Source organism: Calypte anna, chromosome 5A, assembly GCF_003957555.1.
Source record: "Calypte anna isolate BGI_N300 chromosome 5A, bCalAnn1_v1.p, whole genome shotgun sequence".
NCBI lineage: Eukaryota > Metazoa > Chordata > Aves > Apodiformes > Trochilidae > Calypte > Calypte anna.
This window is the reverse complement of record NC_044251.1, coordinates 39,081,397-39,098,135: the sequence shown is the minus strand read 5'-3', so window position 1 is coordinate 39,098,135 and position 16,739 is coordinate 39,081,397. Positions and strand designations below refer to the sequence as shown.

The following is a 16,739-nucleotide window of genomic DNA, read 5'->3' as shown; positions in this document are numbered from 1 at the left end:
TGCAGTGGGAGTAGATCAAGGGTTGGACTTGATGATCTCTGAGGTCCCTTCCAACCCAGCCAAATCTATGATTCTATGAAACTGGACTTACAGCAATCCAGCTGTGCTAGAGACAGCAAAGTATCATAGAATCCCAGACTGGTTTGGGAAGGGGAGGGACCTTAAAGATGAGAGAATCCCACCCAACCCCTCTGCCATGGGCAGGGACATCTCCCACCAGCCCAGGTTGCTCCAAGCCCCATCCAACCTGGCCTTGAATGCTTCCAGGGAGGGGGAAGCCACAACCTCTCTGGAAAACCTGGGCCAGGGTCTCACTACACTCATAGTGAAGAATTTCCTCCTAATGTGTTATCTAAATCTCCCCTCTTCCATTGCTCAGCCATCACCCCTTGTCCTTTCACTCCATACTCTCACAAAAAGTCTTTCAGCCTCTTCAGGCACTGGAAGGTGCTCTAAAGTCTCCCAGGAGCCTTCTCTTCTCCAGAATGAACAACCCCATCTCCCTCAGCCTGTCTCCATGTCTGTTCCAATCTTCTGATCACCTCTGAGGCCACTTTTGGATCTCCATGAGCTCCATGTCCTTCTTTTGCTGGGGATTCCAGAACTGGACAAAGTCCCAGGAATTCAAAGATGCAAAGGAGACAATTAGTATGACTGCTTCACCTTTATCCTCTGCTCCTAATTAAGGCTTCTTATGAAAAATACGAACCATTTCTCAAGGCTGGGATTGGATTTCATCTGTGAGAGAGTTCTGCTGCTTAAAGGGGGGGGGATTGTTTGTGCCAAAGGCAAATTTTGTGTTGGGGGAGATGAGAAGAGCAAGATAAATTGAGTAATTATTTATCACATACCTAACCAGAGGCCAGCTACACCACACAGGTAACCCCATGGCACAGCAGAGAAGGGGGACCAGTACTCCACTTTAGTAAAATACAGAATGATCGGGGTAACAGAGATGAAAATTAAATTGAAGAAGCCCAGGGTAGAAACAAAATGAGCTGCTTCCCCAAAGTTGGCACTTCCAAGGAACATTTTGAACAAAACCTGTAAAGGAGAGGAGAGAGGTTTTTTAGTCTCAGGCCTGTTGTGGGAAGTAAAGTCCTCCTGCACCATCTTCACTTCCCTTGGGAAAAGGGGAGCACGGGGACAACCCTGATGAGGACAGCATGCCACAACCTGGCCCTTTCCTACAGAACTTTTGGAAGGGGAAATTTGGTCTGATTTCTGCCCTTTCATCTCTTTTAGCACAGATATTGCCACGATATTGCTGTGGGGACGATTGGGACTGTATAACAAAGCTTTAAAGAAAATGCCATGAGGAACAGGAACAAAGTTAAAGGATTTGGGATGTGCTTGGCACTTTTAGAATTTGTGAGGGGTCTCCCATAGCTTCAACAGATGAGCCTGCTGTGAGGGCTTCCTCACAAGCCCCTTCCTTCCACAAGCCCCATGGAGGATTTGTCCTACACAAGCCTCTATTCATAGAGTCATAGAAAGGTTTGGGTTGGAAGGGACCTTAAAGATCATTTAGATCCAACACTTCCTTCATGGGTAAGGACACCTCCTGGTTGCTCTTAAACATTTAATTCATGCACTTTGAGTGACTCCTAATGGTCACAACAAATTCACCAGCAAGACAAGCAAAGCCTAAAGCTGGGAGACAACTTCTCACCCCACTACAACAAAGTCCAAACTCCTGCTTATCTTCACAGAGCCTTCACTCTCCCTGAGCTGACAATTAGCCCAACCTGTTTCTAACTCAGACACATCCCTGCCTCCTTCATCTTCAAGAGCAGCCAACACTTTGAAGAAGTGTCTCTTCTGCATTGCCTGGGGCTCCAAGCCCAGCACAAGTACAGAATACACAAGAGAGCCCGGCCCTGCGCAGGGAGATGCTCCAGCTGGAGAGCCCCTTCACAACACTGTTGAGAAACTGGGAGGGCAGGACATGATTAAAACATGATCCTAAGCTCCTCACAGAGTAGTAATGGAGATTTCCTTACAGTCAGGCTCATAAAGCAGTCATTCTGAATGTCTGGCAGCTAACAACTGATGACCCCCATAGCCGATTTCCTGACAACACCTGGTCACAAGGTGAATGCTGCAGGGGGGATGAATAAAATAAAACCTTTCTCTTTGAGTGATTCCCTTTGTACTCCTCCATTCTTAACATCCAGTGTTCAAAGAATATAAGAATGCTAATAAACAGCTCTGACCTACCTTATACAAGGCCGATGTAGAGGCTGATCCAACAGCATATGCTACCCCGATAATGGAGTCACCTTGGAAACCATCTGCATATGCCATCATCACGATTCCTGTGATTGCCATTATTGCTGCAACTATCTGCACAGATAAAGCAAAGCCTGATTTCATTACACAGAAAGAGATAACCAGTGTGTGGGGTTGTGATGAGTGCCACTAGATACTTTCTTTGACTCAAGAGCCTTCTCGCTTAAACAGAGAAAACGATGGGCGAGATGAAAGTGCATGTGGATCTACAGCACTGCAAAGTCTCCCTGGGACCTACTGACAGACCATCCATCAATATTTTATAAACTAAACACCCACTTTGGACACGTGGCTCCAATATCAAGAAATTTAAACATTATGCTCTACTATACAAGAAGACAAATATTTAGCAACGCTACCAGTTTGACTTTAAATGCAACCATTTAGATGGCTGACCTTCCTGGACATCAGTTCAGAATGATTCCTGCATTGTGGAATTCCAATATACCACTGGGACCTCTTCCAGGCTACTCTGCCTGGGCACATTTCCTCCAGCCCTGCCAACTTTCTTGGATGGACATGACCAAATTTCTTTTTGAAGCCTTTGTGCTCGTTGTGGTTTTGGCCTCATTTGAAAACGAGCTTCAAAGGAGCTTCAAGGAAAAAGAAGAGAAATAATTAACTGTACCTGAAATTCTGGCTGTTGACTCTGAGGACCTCAAGGAAGTGGTAGGGATCCCAGCATGTTTTATTCTTTGAAAAAAAAACCTCACCTCTCTACCTTATTGCCCTCAGCAGGCCAATATGAAGTCTGAACTTCAAAGACACTGAATACCTGGATTTCCATGGATAGCAGAGGAAAATGCATTCCCTCAGAGTTGTGGAAAATCACAGCCCTATTTCTGAAAGATGGGGTGGTTTATAGAGACTTTTTTTGTTGTTTAATTTGTATTACATTAAACATTTTACCATTATAAAAAGGCTGTTCACATTCTACAGCTGGGTGTAGAGCAGAAGATGGACAAATGCAGACACCCAAAGCTGGCTGTTCCAGAACCAGCAGTGACACTGCAAGTTCAGCCCCTGTTTTCTATTCCCAGATATCCATTAAATCCCACAGGGGCCAGGCAAGGCAGGTTCTGCCCATCCATACAAAGGAAGAAACTCATGGGGTTCATCTCGACAGCACCAACACTGCCAGGAGGGCTGGTGACCTTCTTGCTCCTGTGCCAACACCAATGCAAGATGGACATCATCTTCTTGAAACTTCATTTAAGGAATATGAAATACCAGGCAAACCTTCTAAGCTTTATGTGCCTCACACTACAGACTTGAAAGGTATCTTTGACCTTTCAAAAGCCAGATTTTCAGATCTCATGGAGCTTTACCAAGTCCCACTTTTTTTTTTTTTTTTAAGCAGATGTGAGCCAGACTGAGGCAATAAATCCCACAGAACAATTTCAACAGAGGCAGTCAGGAGAGCAGAACCTTGTTTCAAGGGACACAAGACAGGGACATGTGCCTGACTTAGGTAAAGCTGCCCACACATGGGACACAACGAGGATCCAAGAATCAACTTCCAGGATGGAGCCAATCTCTGAGACCACAGCTATTGATCCTAAATCCTATTAGTCTCTAGGCCAACTTCTTCACTAGAGAACTCATCTCCTGGATGCAGCTTTAAGCTTAAGCCTCTCACCCTACTTTAGCAGTAACTGAGGCACAGGGGTCCCCTCCTCCTATTGCAGTTGTAGTGTCCAAGGCAGTCACAACCCACAACCAACATCTCTATCCCACCTTACTTCTATTTAACACATCAAAGTTCCAAGCTCCAGCTCAACAAAGTTGCTTGGCTGTCACCTAGACCTGAAGATACTTTTGGCACCCCCAAATTCACCAGGAAATGGCACTTGAAATCCAGGTCCCCCAACTCAGTGACAGGTCACACAGGTATTCCTAAATCTCCCAGGTGTGATACAACAGTTCCATGAGATCTGGAAGGGGTTTAGCAAGAAGGGACCAGACAGCTTCCATCCCATTCTCCTCAGAATAAGACATCCCAGCAACCAGGCCATGCTGGGAGGAGGGCTTAAATGTCTTCATCCAGAGGAGGGACATGGTTCCAAGAGTCATCTCTGGATTCAGGGCTCTCCCCAGTGAGATGCTGAGGAGGACTGGGGAGAACACTGGATTTTTCAGTGCTTAAATGGGAATCTGGCCTTCATTCCATAATTGAGTAGGAGTGCTGGAAGACACCACTCTCTGCTGCTCACCCTGCTGAAAAGTCAGGGTAAACCTGGCACAGGATGCATATAAATAACATCACCCCAGATGCAGCAAGGTTTATTTTGATCCCTGAGCTTACCACTACCCAAGGACCTACATGCAAAACACAGTTAAATTCTCTCAGAAGAAGGAGCTGCTGTCCCACTCAGTGGGAAGAGTCCCTACAGAGCTTCTCCCTCCTACCTCTGGTTTAGTGAGTGGTTGGTTGGTAATACAACTGTGTAATACTGCTCTTCTCCTTACAGATTCTCCTAGGACACAAATACCAGAAAAGTCCAGCCTTGAAGCAATGAAGAATTCCAGTCTGGACCTCTCAGACACCAGCATGTCCCTCCTAGCTGGTTCCAGAACCTCCCCTTGCTGGTTTCATCTCAGCTGCACTCTGCATCTTGCCTTGCACATCAATTCAGATGCAGGGTTTCAGCTGTCAGCTGGAATTTCTGAGCTGTAATATTTCAAGCAATGCCTCCCACAGGGCAAACCAGAAAAGTCCAATGTAGTTATCCCCTTCTCCAAAGGAAAAGGATTGAGATTTTAACTCTTAGTACACTCCCAGCTCAGACCCAGCAAGTGTGTTCTGAGTAGATCCATCATCCCCAAAAGCTGATTCTTCCTATTGGGAATAACATCCACCCAGTCTGACTGCACCACATTCAGAGAGTCAGTTTCTTGATTTAATCAAATATTTAGAAAGCCAGACTGTCCTGGTTTGGACCAGGATAAAGGTGATTTTCTGTCTTGTACTTTTGCTTTTAGCTAAGTCTCTTGTAAGTAGTTGCACTTGCTGAAATTAACAGTAAGTTTCTCAGACAGTGTGTGCTTCTAGGACTGATAACACTTGATGTTTATAGTTACTGCCAGAGACTGGTGTGCAGAGCCAAGGACACTGCTCAGCTCTGAGGAAAACATTTTACCGTCCAGGAGGATAAAGAGGTCCCACCTGAGCCCTCCTTTAGGGAGGAACAGACAAGATAGATGCCAGAATTGACCAAACAGAGGATTCCATCCCATATATGTCACACTCAGTATAAATTTGAGGCATCACGAGGGCCGAGCCAGATCTTTTCCTGATTTCCTGCTTCCCTTCCTTCACCCAGCATCCTGGAAGGATCCTGTCTGTTCATCTGCCTGTGGTCCTGATCCGTGCCAGCCCATATCTGTGTGTTCCTGCCTCCGGTTCCCGACTGCTGCCGACTCCAGGAGTCCAGCCTGGACTTTCCCAGGGCTGCCCTGCAGCCTTGGTGGTGACGTGAGAGTTATTGGGGAAGAGGGGGGAGGAATGTGGTATCCATTTTCCTGTATATTTGTATATATTTAGTAATTTTTCCTATTTATCATTACTGTTCATTAAAGTTGTGTAGTTTAGTTTCCAACCCATAAGTCTCTCTCCCTTATTCTCTCTCCTTTCTTTATCAAGGAGAGAGAGATTAATAGAGAGCGTCTGTTATTCGGTTTAATCGCCGGGCCAGTGTTGAACCCTGACACAGACTTTTTTTTTTTTAATTTTTTTTTCTTTTTTACAACTGAAATGATGGACAGACATGGACACACTTGTCTAAGACATTAGACAAATAAGACCTGACACTAGGAAACAGTGAGAACATTATTTAAGTTTCTATTTGGAGCTCTTCCCACAAATCTTACACCAGTGCATTAGCACAGCTGACCTCTGCCTGGCAGTTGTCATGGGCTGGCTTTAGAAACCTGAGAGCACATCCTGCAGGTGTCTGTAAGCTGGCAAGCAGCAAAGTTCACAGCAAAGCAAAGCTAGTTGTTGTAGCTGATAGCTCTTTGGAGCTTTTAATCAGTGGAAGAGGCTCCTAACTTTCTTTTGGAGACTCTTAGGTAAGGAAAGATATTGGCCTGTCTTTTTTTTTTTTTATCTCTTTTTTTTTTCCCAAAAAATAAATGGAGGCCACCCAACATTTACTCAGGACCAATTTTTTCCATGTGGAGCACAGAAGTCAATGAGGTGCTGTAGTAAAGGAACTGCCTCCAGACTACAGCCAACCTTTCCCTGGGGGAAGATGTCCCCAGACTACTCCATCTATCTACCTAACAAGCATTAATTCACCTGCACAGATGACACAAACCCAGGGGCTCAAACATGTAAACCTGTGGCTAAATGAACAGAAGTACCCTAATAAGTTTAAATAGCTCTTTTTTCTCTGATACAAAGCTGTCTGGACTCCCAGGTGTAACGTGGAGACATTATTAACTTGTGAGATGTTCAGAAATGTCCATGCAAAGATGATCATGGTGCAGGCACACGTTGGGTACTGTTTCCTTGTGCCAGGCACAAGGTGCTGAAGGTATCTAAGGTCCACTTGCAGTATTTTTATAGGTAAATGGCCATATAGTCATTCCTGCCTTCTCATGGGAAAACTCTTTCTCCAGGTGGTGGTTTTTTGCTTTTTTTTCTTACAGGTTGAGTGCAAGCTCCTTCTCACACCACAACATCCCCCCTGAGGATATGTGGCTCTCCCTGCTCAACACCCCCTCCAGGTAACTCAAATGCAGCCAGACCTCTGCATGGACCCCACAGCATCACTTCCACTGCTAGTCAACACTTCCATGGGCAAGACCATGGCATACCATAATGGCCATCAAGACAGGTTTCTCTTTAGATAATCCATCTAAAAATCCAACCTCAAAGCCTGGTTGGCAGCTGCCTTCCAGGCCATGCAGGAACAGTGTGAGAGCCATCAGGCAACTGGCCATGTGGCTACCACATGCCCAGAGGCATCTACAGGCAGTCTGGAGACAGGGGTCTGGGACAAGTGGCCAGCTGGATGCCACCAACTCACCACCATCAACTGGCCCAACATGGGTTCCTTACAAAAACCAGAGGACCACGAGCAGAGTCATCTGCTCCCCAAGGTCCTGCTCATGGTGTTGAACAAATGTCACCTGGAAGTAGGCAGCCAGATGTCCCACAGTGAGCTGGAGGGGTGGGCACGTCTAGGAGCCAGTTGGTGGCAGTGATTGGGTGGTGTTGAGTTCTCTTCATCCAGCCACAGCTTCACATCTTTGAGCCCTGGGTTGGGTGTCACCTGTGCAGTTGAATTAATGCTTATTAGGTAGATGGGGATATATATGGGGACATTTTCACCCCAAAAATAAAGTCTGGCTTTAGTCTAGAGGTTGGGTCCTTTACTACAGCAGCTCCTTTGCTGCTGAGCTCCCAGGAACTGAGTGTTTTTGCAGAAACACTGGATCAGGCTATATGATTAAGCCCTTCTCTCTTTTCATCCCCTTACTCTTCCCATAACCTAATTACACTCCCTCTCTGAGAGGCTTGGAGGTGACAGCAATAGAGGGCACTCAAAGCAAAAAAGGTTGGGTCCGTGCTGCTATGCCAGATTTTAGTTCTCCAACACTCCCCTGCATGGTTATTAACATCATTAAATGTTATTTTGGAAGGAGGGCAGCTGGAAAATGCTGCTAATCACCTTTCAGGCACTGTGCATCCAGAATCTGCCAGTTAACAGCAAAAACAACCCAGTTTCTTTTATGTGCAGGATTTGCTGTTCACTTCTTCTGCCGGGTTTTTCTCATGTAAACCTCCCAGTGTTTACAGCATCAATACTGCTGTGTATTTATAGCAATGTGGTTTTTCAGTCAGGAAAAAACAACCAATAACTGAAAAAAGCTTTAGTATTTTTCATCTTCTTCTTTGATAGAGCAGGCTAGGAAAATACAAGAGCTGTGGTTGCTCTTCAATGAAGAACTAAAGAAGTTGCTTTGAGATTAAAATTAGCTTAAGGGGCACACACGTTCCTATTCTTTCAGCTGGAACCTGAGATGATGAAGGGGCAGAGGGGGGATTTTACTGTTCCTGGTGATTTTTTTGAAGAAGAGATGAGGATTTCAAACCCTATTTAGTATTTGATGCGGGCAGGCTGAGGGCAGGTCATTGCCACCTGATGCTGCTGGATTTGAGGCATATGAAAGTGCATGAAATAGATATATAGGTGTCTGGCTTTAGCATCTCTGCAATGTCCATGTCCTTACCTCCAAAAGCAGAATGGTTGAGGTCTGTGAAACACAGGTTCACCTCCTCAACTTTGCCTGGTCTGGACCGACACTCCACTGACCCTGTCCCACAAAACCCTCCTGGCAGATCCCTGCTCCAGAACTCCCTTGTGTGATGGGACACATGTCCCAAGGTGTTCAGTCCCAAGTTGCCAGCCCCATCTCACCAGGACACTAGGGGAACTGTTGTACTTTAGATAATTTCTACTCTATTGCCAAAACCCCCACACAGAGCTCTGCTGAGTGAGCTGGTGGTTGTTCCAAGAGCTGGATGAGCTGCCTGTGACACAGGATGCCTTTTCCTTTCATTTTTGGACCTTCCCATCACACTGTTAATCAAAAAACCAAAAGCTGCTGTGCTCATTTTTAAAAAGCAAACTCACTCAGGTGAGCATCCTGATCCATCAGGCTTTCCATGGGACTTAAATCTTCTTGGCTCAGGCATCACAGCTGGTCCCAACCAGTCCCTAATGAAGGTCAAGGCTCTTGATAGCTCAGACAGGATTGTACCCAACATGACCATTGTGCCTTGTGCCATTTCAGTGGGTGAATGAATTTCATCAGCAGAAAAAGGCAGAAAGCCTGGCTACTCCTTAGCCATGGATAAAGGCAACAGCTTAAACGGCTGCATATTAGATTTTTTATGCAAAATGACAGGAAACACATTTGCTTTCCCCCAGATCCACACACACCCCATTTTGCTCAAGTATTTTTCTTTTCTAGAGCATGAAATCTCTAACTCATCTTGAGGCTTACATTTGCATCATAAAACTGAGAATGAGAATGGTTTCACGATGGGTATAGCCCATCATGCAGCAGAACCATGGCAGTAAAACAACTTATGGATTGAAGGGCAATTATAAAAACAAGAGAAAGGTGAAAATCAGGCATGTCATTACCCTGGCTCCCATGAACCTGTCTTTCAGCACAATCCAAGAAAGCAAGAAGACAAAAGCTTTGTTACAACAGAAGAGGGCAGAGACGTCTGTGGCTGTCAGCTTCTTTAAAGCCAGTAAATACAGGTAGTTAGTCAAAGTCCACAGAATAGAAAAGGGAGCAGTCCTTTTAAGAAAGAGTTTCAGCGTCAGACCATCTTCACCAAAAATCCGACTGCATTCCCTATTGAAAGAAAAGAGTTTCAAACTCAGCAAGTTTTTTTCCTTAGCATTCACTGCAGCACAAGAAACATTCATTAGACTTTTATCACATTCAATTAAGTGCTTCCCTTGACTACTCTGCACACCCAGAAGAAGCTATTGTTTCACTCAGATAGAGAAAATAACCCACAATCTTCTTCGAATGGCAATTTTGCAAGTAGAAAATAAGTAACTTACCTGGAATAATCACACTCTGTGCAACAACAATCCCAGGGACTCGCACAGAGAAATGAAGGTTATCTATAATGCACTGACACTTCTCAGACTCTGCCCTTGAGGCCATGCACACAGGGATTATAACCACATTTTTTCCTCTGTAGCTTGACAATTTTTTTTTCCTTGCTTTGCTGCAAAACCTGTTTTTATTCTCATTGAAATACCACCTCACGTATGGTCAAGTAAGTGAGCTTTCAGAACTGCCTGAGGGTACTCAAAATCACTGCCAGGCACATCACCAGGATGGAAAAGTGAGGCACGAGCCAGGGGGATGGAGCCAGCCAAACAAGAGTGTAAGAAAAGGAAGAAATTATATAATAATAAATTATATAAGTAACTTAAATTATGCAATTTAAATTGCATTTGCTTAGAGACATTTCCTTGTGGATTAAATGGCCAATCTCTAGCTTCCCAAACACTCCGTCACTCCCAACTTCACTGAGAGGGAGATGGGGCAGTGCAGGCAAAAAAAAGTGAACAAAAAATCAGGTTCAGCCCAAAGAACATCCTTGGAACTCTCCAGAAAGGCAACAGCCCTGAAAGCCAAGACCTCATCCCTGCTGAGCACAATCAGAGTTTTCATGGAGACAACCATGGTAAGGAGAATAATTCTCTGAGGAGATGTGAAACTTGCCAGCCCCTTAAATGTCATTGGAGAAGTTTCCCTATGGAAGCTGCTTCCACTGCTCCATGTCCTGCTGTGCCACAGTGCAAGCTGAAGGACAGAGGGGGGAAAGCAGTGAGATGGGGTCATACTGCAAGGCACTGGGATGCCTCAGAGCAGGCACACAGAGCTGGGGAGGGACTTTTAACAAGGACGTGGAGTGGTGAGACAAGGGTGAATAGCTTTAAACTGGAAGAGGAGGGGAGATTTAGGATGGATATTAGGAAGGAATTATTTCCTGTGAGGGTGCTGAGCCCTTGTGCCAGGTTTCCCAGAGAAGCTGTGGCTGCCCCATCCCTGGCAGTGTTTCAGCCCAGGTTGGATGGGGCTTGGAGCAACCTGGGCTGGTGGGAGGTGTCCCTGACCATGGCAGGGGGTTGGAACTGGATGATCTCTAAGGTCCCTCCCAACCCAAACCATTCTGTGATTCTGTGATTTCCATAAGCTTCACTTCTGGGCTCTCTGACACATCTATTTAAAACGTGAGACATCCTGCAAGTGAATGCTTCCTACAAGCAAAACAGGAGTGGAGTGAATGAAAGTACCATTAATCTGCACCATGTCCTTACAAGACAACATGAAGGGACAAATCTGAATGCCACAAGGTCCTGAAACACTCACAGCCAAACATGGCTGTGATTGCAAGGTGGGTAAAACATTAACCATGTAGAAATAATTAGGAACTTCAAAGACTGCACAGCAATGTCAATTCAAAACATTTGTTATTAGGGGAGTAGTGGCAGCAGTGTCACAGTTCTCCTGATTTGGCTTTGCTTTTAAAGACTGAATCATTTTTTTGGCTCCTAAACAATTTTTAATAATCCTGGGCAGTTCAGTTGTTGAATGTACTGCAGTTTTCCACTAGTAAGAATGGAAACCATCACTGTTGTTTTGAGGAAAGTAGAGTAATACCTATGTAATGCCCAAGATTAGCTATATCTTAACCTAAATGATTCTGTAATTCATTCTGCTTAATAACCATTCATTCCCAGCTGCCACGAAAATGACCTGGGGTATAAAGCAGTAATTTCTGGTAATAAATTCCTTTTTCAGTCTCTCTGCCAGGATGTTCAATGAGTTAATCAGCAGATCTGTCTGCCTGCTTCTTACCTCCTTCACTCCAGCTGATCTCAATGTTCTCAGAAGCCAGCCTGTCCTCCAAAGATCAAACCAGAAAGTTAAACATAGCAAAAGAATTGCTAGTGCTGTGTAGCATTTATCTGAGATGCAAAGCAAATACTCAGTGATGCAAATAAATTACTACTAAAGTCTGACTGGATGCTTTTGCATCACTGCTTTCAAGAAGAATTAGAGGTGATGAGTTTCTTTGTGTGAGCACAGACTTGAATGCTGGTTGACATGCAGATATAGCAGTTTACATTTAAAAGATGTTTTCCTCCCCTTGAAGATTAGGTGGATTCAGAGGGTGATTTTGACCTCACTCTACACCTCACTTCAAGTCAGGTGGCCTCTTGAGTTGGATGCACAGTTTCTGTGTCCCCATCACAAGACACCAGAGCCAGGATGCCCAGACTCCTGGCAGGGACAGATCTGCACTGTGAACTACTGACTGGAGTCTGTTCTCTCCATCCCAGTGGGAATTCTGCCATTGCTTTGGATGCACAACTGGATGATTACATGGTTGTCAATTTAACCTGTCTCAGTAGCTCTTAGGATCTATCTTAAAGGAAACAAGCTTGTGCTGTGTTAAAACAAGAGAGGAAGGTGCTGGGGCTGCTGACAGCAATGCAGGACACAGCTGGATACCCCAGTGCTGTGCTGGGAGCCTGCAAAGGCAACACCACCCAAGCACATCGCTCTGGTGAAGTCAGAGAGGCAGCAAGAAAAGCTCTTCTACAAATGTGCCATGGGAAATTACAGCCTTGACACCCGTGGTGGCCCCCCCATTGCCAGGGAGATGCTGGGTATGACCCCTCCCCAGCACTTCTGTTCCTCCTCCATCCATGGGGAGGGTGGGTGGCTTCCAAAGGCAAAAACTGGGGGTTGGCAGAATGGGTCAGGTTTTGTTATCCTGCAGATCTCTGGCATGTCTGCACACAGACAAACTCAGAGCAGAGTCAGGAGTCCAAAGTGCCCTGAGTGGGAATTCTTGGAAGGAGGAAATTTCAGTGATAATTGCTTTGTTTTTTTTTTTTTTTTTTTTGGGCTGGACTCTGTGGGCTGCTCAACTGTTTGGGAAGGGCAGCTGTGGCAGTGCTGCAAATGTCACTGAGCTCTGAGTTCCCAGAAGCACTGGGAAGGACAGGCACAGATCCACAGCTAGGAAAAAAAAAAATCTGGAAACACTTTACAGGCCCTGGGCAATGGACTGTCTGAGCAGATGAAGGAGAACACCCAGCAGCATACAATGAGCAGACTGAACAGGGACCAGCAGTTCCTCACCTCTCAATTAAAAATAACCAGCAAAGACTTGTGGCAGAGCTGTGCTCAGTGAGACAGAGACTTGATCAATTCAGCCCTGTGCCTGGGAGAACTCCATGAATAATATTCAGCGAGTCAGGAGCCTGGGAAGAATACTTTATTTTCCCTATCACGGCTACAGCAGCTTGCCTGGGGCTTTGTGAGGGCTGGTTGCTCCCTGGTTAACTCAGCCTCTATGGCATGCAACTAAAATTAAACTTGCAGGAGTCATCACGACCTGACAGTGATTAAAACCTTGGGCTCCACGGAGCCCTCCCCGTGCAGATAATATCTGTTGACTTGAAGGCAGAGACAAATCTAAGGGCAGCTGACCCTGAAACTATGACACAGACTATTTCCAAATGCACAAGAAGTCTATTTAAAACCTGCCCTCTCACATAAATAGCTCTTTTTATTCACAGGTAGCCCTCAGCCATCAACTCTGGGCTGTGTGCCATGCTCTCAGGAATTACAGCACCTCCGGCAGCTTTGCCTCTGGCACCTGTTAAATAGCTCCTGTTGCCTCTCAGTTATTCTGATGCCAGCCCCTGCAAAAGAATGGGTTTATTCACCCCTGACTCACAGCAGCCTCTGGAGTGTAATGCAGCAGCTGGTTTTAAAACAGCTCAGAGGGAAAAAAAAAATAAACAAACCAAACAAACAGAGCTCAGAGATGCTGCCTGGGGTAAGGTGAATACGGCGAATGGAATCACATCACCCGGACTGAAGTCTGGCAAGGTCACCAGTGACATTGTGGCAGCAAGAAGCACTGGGGAACCTCTTGTGAGCACAAGGGGCTAACTGTGTCACTTGGTCCTTCTATCTAAACGATGGCATCTGCTGCAGCAAAATATCTCCCAGCTCTGTGTCAGCAGACGGACACCAGAGTAGTGGTGGATACGCAACTGGTGAGTTGTTTGCCAGAGTGATTGAGCTCCTGGTTTGCTTCTCATCTGAATGTTAAGAAATAGCCTGGCCAGCTGCATTGGTCTGCTCAAGAGCTGCAGCAAAAGGAAAGGGAATTGTGCAGAAACCTCTCACATAAGCAGTGACTTCCCTCAATAAGGAATAGTCCCCAACAGGAAAGCCCTGTTTGGTGTCCTGAGTCTCCCTCCCTGCCATTGAGCCATTTGGGGTAGGAGCAGCTTCAGACAACTGAGATCCTCATCTCTCCTCTGAAAAGACCCTTGCAGTGAAGATCTATGATCTGCAGGAGCTGGGGAAGCTGGGCTGAGCTACTGCTGCAACATAGATGGAGATATTTGTAGGTGACAAACTTGCAGATGACAGCAAGTAGCAGCTACTTATGACTCTGGTTTTTACTTCAGGTGATGCTCACATCTTGGAATCCTTCTTGCTAGAAAACCACCTCTTCCCAACATCTTTATCTTTCACTAAACCTGCACCTACCTACATTCTTCCAGCCTCAAGGCTGCATGGCACCTGTAAGACCAACTTTAACTATGGATATGTTCTTCATTGTGGGATAAATTCTGGCAGAAAACTGCTGGACATCCCAGTGTTGTCCTTGGGAAGCCAAGACAGCAAATTTTCTTGAAACAGAAAGTATTATTCAAATTCTATCCCTTCTGGGATCCTACATCAAGTCTGTGGTGTGTCTTCTGCTGAAAAATACCACCAGGGTCAGATTTTCTGTTGCTGAGCATCCTGAGCTTTAGATCATTTTATTCCCTACTAATGCAAGGAATTTCAAGCTCTTTATGTGGGATATGCCTTTTGTCTACAATACTGAGGGGATACCAAGAGTTTGTGTCTTCTGCCTCAAGAAAACCAAGAAACTCCTGAATTGCAGCAGAGTCAATAACCACGAGTTAGTTTCTAAGATTAAAAAAAAGTTAATCTGTAAGAATCACAGAATCACAGAACGTAAGGTTGCAAGGAACCTCAAGGATCATCTAACTCCAACCTTTCCAGGTAAAACTAGAGCTTAAGTGAGGTGGCCCAGCATCCTGTCAAGCTGGGCCTTAAAACTGGACAATGCAGGGGAACCCACCACTTCCCTGGGGAGATTATTCCAAAGCCTCATTGTTCTTATGGTGAAAATTTTTCTTTAAAAAACAAAAGATCCATTGGGAATATCTGCTGGACAAAATGTCCTATGTCTTTACAGATTCTACCAGAAACATTCTCCAGAAACACAAGCAGAAATCATCTCTGGACCTCGAGGACACAACAGGACAGGTTTTTATTGCCACGGATTAGCTACTCCACAGAAATAAAAACAGCAAACAAAGCAAAAAGAAATCTTTAAAATGTCATTAAAAGCCCTGTAGCAGGAACAAGACCAAGAACAAAATACAATAAATTGATTTAGCTTTGAAAATAGCTTTGTTTTGGGTGGGAGACTGGGTTAAATGACCTCCAAAGATCCTTTACAACTAAATCTATCTATAAGTCTCTGAAACTGAAACATAAAAATTATGGTTTTCCATTCTCTAAGTCGACAGAAAATCAAGCACCCACCTTGATGAGATACCCACTCCCACACCTAAAATGAAAGGGTGTTTGCTTGTCAAGACATCACACAGCAGAGACCAAGAAATTGGTCCCTATGATGAAGTCAGAATTTCCTAGGAGTTACCTTCCCTTTGGGATGTGAGCTCCTGACATGCCTGGAATAGGAAATGTTCTGGGAAGATGCTCATCAGCTTCAGCACCAGGCTCCTGTTCACACAGGCTCCCACACATTCAGAAACCTATTTCACATCTCTGTGCATGAAGAAATTCCTCTGGGCATGTAAACATGTGGCCTCAACTTTAGCAGCTGAACTCCTAACAGCTTGGGGAATGTCTCAATCATTTCAGTGCACTTATGTTATGCACTGCTGCAAATGCCATGCCCCAAATTTTGCTCTGATGGATCAGCCACCTAACCACAGAGGGCATTTATTGTCACCTTCTTTCTTATCTGCTGTTCATTTGTTATTTGCTTAGTAATATAATAATAATTTAAATAAATAAATTTAAAGATAATTTAAATAATTAATTTAAATAAATAAATATAACAATAATTAATTTAAATAAATAAATACTTTTAAAAATAAATTAAGTAAATCATTTGTTATTATCTGTGCATTTGTTATGGCTTTACACCATCCCCAGAAGCCAAGCTGACACTGTTAATGTTCTCACCAGTACCCCAGCACCAATCTGGATGGAGGCATCATCATTGTACAATTGTACAATTACTGCACTAGGACTTTCAGAGAAGCAGTTCATTAAGTGCAAATGTTCCATTTCAGTCATGATGATTTGGTAGAAAATATCATTTAGGGCCAAATTACATCCCAGATCCTGGCAAAAGCAGCCAAGGGAGGAATTTGGCCCTGTTACTCTCCAGCCTGACAGCCACAAATGGAATTCTCTGTGTGGTCAATGACAGCTGTGCTGAACCCTCTGTGAGTGGGAACCAGGTTTGAGCCCCTTGTTGGTAAATATCTCAGAGAATCTCAGAGAACAGCCAGGTCTGCTGCAGTCAGGAAGTTTCTTTTCAAAGCAAATCTGCACTGGAAGTAACAGGTACCCAGCTCAGAGTCATCCTGTGAATTTTTTGCCTCCATGCACAAGGTATGATACCTCCTGACAAGTTGAATTTGGTTCCATCCTTTAAAGCAGCTTCTCCATCACTGTCAAATTGGTTGAATAATGGAAGAGGAACTGGGAAATTAATTTTCTCAGAATGTGGTGGTAGTTCCAAAGCCCAGGAC

At 44.8% G+C, this 16,739-nt stretch overlaps 1 protein-coding gene across 3 annotated transcripts in view; it reads right to left on the bottom strand.

Moving 5' to 3' along the window:
- Positions 1 to 16,739, bottom strand: part of SLC35F4 (solute carrier family 35 member F4) — a 132,196-nt gene that overhangs the window by 3,341 nt on the left and 112,116 nt on the right. For all 3 annotated transcript variants that reach the window (XM_030452332.1, XM_030452330.1, XM_030452331.1), the window contains exons 4-6: positions 9,453 to 9,672; positions 2,221 to 2,346; positions 852 to 1,044 (exon numbers count right to left, since the gene is read on the bottom strand). In XM_030452332.1, the coding sequence (XP_030308192.1) occupies positions 852 to 1,044; positions 2,221 to 2,346; positions 9,453 to 9,672 (539 nt within the window). The remainder of the gene's footprint in view (positions 1 to 851; positions 1,045 to 2,220; positions 2,347 to 9,452; positions 9,673 to 16,739) is intronic.